Genomic DNA, 6,000 nt, shown 5'->3' with positions numbered 1-6,000 from the left:
GCTCCTACCGATATATATATATATATATATATATATATATATATATATATATATATATATATATATATATATATATAGCTGTGCTTAAAGACAGCATGATTTAGTAGGCATGTTGTGAAACTATTTGAATACCGAACTTCATTGCTGATTTTTGCTGATTGAATTAGCGTTCCAATGACGACATAGGCAACATCCAATGCAGCTATTCCCGCTATAGCTAACCGCGCAATCGACGCAATCTTTTCTTTAATTAATGCATATTTTTGGGGTTGTCGCACACATCTACAGCTTACCACTCATCAGTGACAACTAGTCTTATCCAAGGTTTCATGTGAAGCATGCAGACATTTAATCAACGCGTTCTCAGTGTTGCAGCCCCAAAAGGTTGGTCGGATGGTTGGTTGGCTGGTCCTTCCTTAATGAAATGGCGCAACTGACACTGGAGTAAGGACCGGAACTTGGGCGATACAGGTTCAAGAAAAAAAAAAGCTTGAAGAAAATGCTCGAGGAAATAATATTCAGGAAAATAAAGGACCGGGAAAGTCTCAGTTCTTCCTGTCGTTTTCTTTGCACATGTGTCGTTTCCTCTCCTTCGGAAAAATCCGCTACGAACCGCTTCAACGAGAGGACTTCAGATATAGGGCGTTTAATGCCTACGATATTTTTTAAAGCGAAGCGTACTTTTTCGTACTCGAAAAATAAGTTACCAAAAATGGGTGCAGCAAATGCAAAAAAAAGTCGCCGTTTTGCCCTAAAGGCGAAGCAGCGATTGCGATAGCAAAGTTATAGAGAGCTATTTAAAGTAAGGATAATAGTTTCATCGGACAAACAAACGGTTATTAAATTATCAATCATAGTTTCAGCGCGCACAAACGTGAAGCCACCACCCTCGATGAGCGCGGACACTGTCATAACGCTGGCGTGAGGAAGCGCGGCAGCAGCAGCGAGCGCATTGACCTTCGTGTTGCTTCACCGAAAACTCAGCGGCCAAAACGCAGCACGCGCAAATGTATGAGCCGTCGAAGCGCCCTCAACACAAATCGCTATCAATATATGGCGCGCACCACCACTTAATACGCCGTATAAGTTACAACGCCCCCTCCCCCGGAACCTAGCGCGCTACGGAAGAGGGCATGCCTCCTTCCCGCTTCCCTCCCTTGCGCGCGCGAGACTGAGCCGTGATCGTCGTATCCGCTCGCACGCTTGCACTCGTACATACAGCATACGGCGAGCGGCAATGGTGTTATCGCCCTTGACTTTATACGGGATATCACGCCGACGGCGACGCCGACGGCAAATATGCGCCCGGAGTGTCCATACAATGGCTATCGCAATAAACAAGGAATATACGCACTTGTAAGCCGGCGCACAGAAACCTGCGCGGAGATGTGTCCCTCCTTTTCGGGCGTCGAGTACATGCACTTCAGCAGGGCGACAGCTTGCCGATTTCAGTAAGGAGAATGACAGTGTTCACCTGCTTTTCTCAATGGCCGCTCGAGCTCCAAGAAGGCCAAGTGCAGCAATTTCTCCCGACTTCTGTTTTGTACATTTGCAGTGAACATTGGAATAGTAGTGAATTCACCTGGATGGTGCACGCCATGGTGTGGAAGCAAGGCGCGGGAGGCTAACGGAGCTGATTCTTTCGTTCCGCATTCTTCCATACCTACGAGTGGCTTTGAAACGCTAAAAGCAATTAATAAGTTCCCCCAAGGCTTCTATCACTTATTAATTGGGCGTTGATAATGCTGCTGACGCTTTGGTGAATTTTATTTATGTGGTTTTATGTGTGGTTGTACAAGGTTTGACACATCCGTCCAACATGGATTGAAATTGCAGCTCGTGGAGTTGCGTATCGCTACGACCAGGTTATCTCGAAGGCTTGGTCCAGGCGCTGGTTGACGTCAGATATGACGAGTACCTGAAAAAAAACATCAGCGTAGTGCTCAATTCGGCGCCGCGAAGTGCGTTGCTAACACTGAAACAACCTAACTGTGATTCATGTTGACTTTAATGGGACGCTAAAGGGACTATTACGTTGAGCTACATTAGTAAACTAACTTTATAGAGTGCCAACAAAGCCACTGTTACTGTGGGAGGAGGCCTAATAAGCGACAAAACACGCAGAAAACGAGAGGACTACTACGAGACGGTTAGCCCGAGACCATTTTGAAGTTCCCGCACCTGCTTACGGTGTGGTCAAATTTTAACGATGTCTGCTCGGGACAAGTTATTTTCTTGCTAAGGATGGGCTACATCACATACTAAATGGCTCTGGGACTGAACTTGACAAGTTTCGAAAATGTTCAATGTGCCGCAACAGTCTAAATACGAGAAATTGAATTGACACACTTGCGTTGGAGTTTCGGCACAAGCTGCCTTTTATATTCTAGTGATCAAACTGTTACCGTAAAATTAACGAAACTAGACTTTTTAATTAGTGCTTTACCAGCCAAAACTGATTTAGCTTTTTCTTTGTCGAGCCTTCACTATGTACAGTGCGCTTTACCAGCCGAAACTGATTTAGCTTTTTATTTGCCGCGCCTTCACTATGTACAGTGCAACCATATTTGCCCGTTGTTCGTGTGTTAAGCATGAGATGGCACTGATAAAATCGCAGTTACGCTACAAAAGTAGCCATCCGGAGCGCTGACTCACGTAGTGTGAATGTACAATGCGTAAGCGCACTTACCCGTTCTTCGTATTTTAATTCATAGGAGCTCTGTTATAAACGAACCCTGACATCTTAGGCGTATGATGAGAACTTTGTTTACCTTGCCTTTGGAGTAAAAGAACTGCAGGCTTCTGGTTCCGATGGTGACGTCGTTGGGCAGTTGTGAAACACCGGCCACGTAAACTGTCTTCACTACAGGCTTCTCGTCGTAGCCGCTCATCACGGGTGTCACAAATGTCACCACCTGTCGGGACAATTTGCATGTGCAGCTGGTTATCCGCCCTGTGTCAGCGGAAGCTCAGTGGATGCTTACCTTTTGTGCCCAGTTTGTAGAAAATGTGAATAGGTTGTATTTTCCTTTTTCGATAGTATCTGAAATAACGATTCATAAAATTCTGCCGTTAGGTACGTTCTTACTCTATTGAGAAATATGCAGCAGTATTATTAGTGATAATAATGAAGGAGCGGTGTAACGATGGGGTTCGCATAGATATCTTCTAAAATATATACATAATGGTATTGTATGTACATTTCTAGTTCGGCATGAGATCGCATACTTTAATGGAATTCAACTGCGGTATTAATTTGCAAGGGATGCTGTTGCAACTATGTCTGAATTGCCGGTCCTTTCTTAGTCGGTGTTTCTAAAGAAACGTATTTAGAAGCGGCCAAAGTACATGCTATAGTATGGCTATTAAGAAAGGAAGAACCTATTCTTTTGGTCTTTCTCTCTCGTGTAGACAACAGGGAAGAAAATTCCTGCCCATCATTGCGTCACCTTCGAAAGCGTCCTGCAAATGACCTGCGCAATAACGGCTTTATCGGAAAAAATAAAAAGCGAGTAGACTTTCCAGACATGTCGGATTTCGAGTCTGCGTCAAGAGGAGTGCGCCTTTCGCACGATTCTGCAACGCGTGCAACGGAAGAACGACAGATAAATGTAGCGCTTCCATGTATTGCCTCGATGTCATATAGCTTTCACTTTGTTTGCGTTCGGTAGTGCACACGTTAAGACTGGCTCACACATCTAAGCCCGCTTAAAGCGGCCCCGCTTGAAGCAAACTTCACCATTCACGAACAGCTTCCGAAGTCTTACTTGCAGCATGCGAGCAACTTTTCCGTAGAAGCAGTTTATGGCTACAAATAGATCTCCGTAGACTTCCAGTCTCAAATTGGAGCAGAAACTGCTTTACGGCCCGGCTTGAACAACATGTCGGGCCATCACGCTGTCTGAATGTAGCGACAATCGGGGCGAAATTGGACGACTCTGAGGACCGAGCACGCCGTTCAAAGTTAGTGTTCGTTGGTTTTTTTGGATAAAGAACGTGAAACGCGGTCCGAATCTGAAGCCTCAGTGCTGCAATTTAGTAAAGAGCTAAGCACAACAATTGAGTCAACGGATATCGAAAGAGCCCTCCAGTTAGGGAAATACGAAACAAAGAAAAACCGACCAATCGTTGTTAAATATGCACATTTTAAGACTAAAGAGAAAGTTCTGTCATATGCATATAAACTGAAGGGCTCCCAGTGTCGAATTTCGGAAAATTACTCCCCCAGCACATTTAAAGCAAGAACCCACCTTACTGTATTCGGCAAAGCTCAACAGCAATCTATTAAACTTCGATATGACCAACTCATCATTGGTAACAAAACACATACTTAAATCCACAACGCTGAAGAGGTTGTTCCTCGCACTGTAAACACTTAGGCCCTAGCAGTATTATTCCGTGAAGAAAATCGTTTTCGTTTATATATACGAACATAAGAAGCATTCTTCCTAAAGTAGATGCTCTCAAATTCTAGTTAAGAGAACAGAATCAGATTTTTTTATGCAATCACAGAAACATAGCTTAACGCTGCTATAACTGACTCTGAGATACTACAAGTATTTCTAGATTTCAATATTTATTTCGACATAACTGACTCTGAGATACTACAAGTATTTCTAGATTTCAATATTTATTTCGACGTGACTGCACTAATAAGTGTGGTGGTGGCGTATAAATAGGTAGTAATAAAATTCTTCAGTGTACCGGAATCAAGACATTCTCGTGTTCCGAAATTATATTCGTTCCACGATAGTTGGGGTTTATTACCGCCCTCCTGGTAGTGACCCTCTTTTTGTACCCGAATACCATGACGGTTTTCGCTCTCTAACCGAATCTTATCGACATCTTCCGATACTGCTTTCGGCGACTTTAATTTTCCAGCAATATCCTGGAGAAATCTAGCACGGGTAGCCTCGAAAGACGGTACCGAGAGCGATTTCATCAATTAGTACATAACCTTTGTATTAACGCAACTCGTCAATGAACCCACGCGCTACAGCGATAATTCTTCTATTATTCTAGATCTTTTTCTTGCATCTGAGTCTGACAGGGTATCAAAAATGACGTTTTTGCCAGGGCTAAGGGACCATTCAGTAATCCATGCAGCCTACTCCTGTCAGCTTTCGCATCCCACAAAGATAACTAAAACAATAACAGCGTGCGGTAAGAGCGATTATTCTGCTATAAACTCTGAACTCGAAGAATTTACTACTTTTCTTCTAACTGACTTTTCAACGCGTTCAGTCGAGGCTCACCGGTTACTCTTGAAAAACAAAATACTAGACCTGTTCACTTAGCTTGTGCCCAACATTATAGTAACCGAAAAAGAGTCATCCCCATGGTCGAACGTCACATTGAAGCGGTTGAATAATAAAAATAAAATGCTTTTTCGTTCCGCAAAATGGTCCAATGACGCACGCGCGTAAAGCAGCTACTATGCCATGAAAAAAGAATTTGATAGTCTCGCAAACAAAGAATTTTCCTTTTTTTTCACAGGCATTGCCCGCTATGTTACAAAAAACTAAAAAAATCTGGAACGCCATTAACCGTAATAACGCCCAACCATTAGCATTGTTCGACGAACGAAACCATCCAATTCCCGATCATGAAGCCGCCGAACAGCTTAACCACTTTTTTTTCTTCCATTTGTACCGCCGAACCTGTCGACAACTTACGTCCCTTTTCATATCTCGACTATACCGTGATGCCCGACATCACATTTTGTCCAAACGGCATTTTAAAACTAATCTACTCGTTAAAACACATTTTCATGTGGCGTGGACAGTATCAATGCAAACATTCTGAAAAACATGAAATCGACTACAACTGTGATAATATGCCATATTTTCCAGCAGGCACTATCAACAGGAGTGGTACCAGTAGACTGGAAAGTGGGAAAGATTTTTCCAATACCTAAAAAAGGTCCTTCATCTTTGTGCAGCAGTTGTCGCATTATTTCACTCACTAGCATTTGTTCTGAACTAATGGAACATGTGATCT

At 43.2% G+C, this 6,000-nt stretch overlaps 1 protein-coding gene across 2 annotated transcripts in view; it reads right to left on the bottom strand.

Moving 5' to 3' along the window:
- Nucleotides 1-1,721: 1,721 nt before the first annotated feature.
- The window catches only part of LOC126536849 (lysosomal alpha-glucosidase-like), an 81,776-nt gene continuing 77,497 nt past the window's right edge, over nt 1,722-6,000 (bottom strand). Inside the window, exons 19-21 of one of the 2 annotated variants that reach the window (XM_055073564.2) lie at nt 2,985-3,043; nt 2,772-2,915; nt 1,722-1,918 (exon numbers count right to left, since the gene is read on the bottom strand). In XM_055073564.2, coding sequence (XP_054929539.1) covers nt 1,856-1,918; nt 2,772-2,915; nt 2,985-3,043 — 266 coding nt within the window. In that variant the 3' untranslated portion in view covers nt 1,722-1,855. The remainder of the gene's footprint in view (nt 1,919-2,771; nt 2,916-2,984; nt 3,044-6,000) is intronic. The other variant, XM_072287775.1, reaches the window with a different exon arrangement.

The sequence above is a fragment of the Dermacentor andersoni genome, chromosome 4, assembly GCF_023375885.2.
Source record: "Dermacentor andersoni chromosome 4, qqDerAnde1_hic_scaffold, whole genome shotgun sequence".
Taxonomy (NCBI): domain Eukaryota; kingdom Metazoa; phylum Arthropoda; class Arachnida; order Ixodida; family Ixodidae; genus Dermacentor; species Dermacentor andersoni.
The sequence above is the reverse complement of the archived record's forward strand: the minus strand, read 5'-3'. Positions and strand labels throughout refer to the sequence as shown.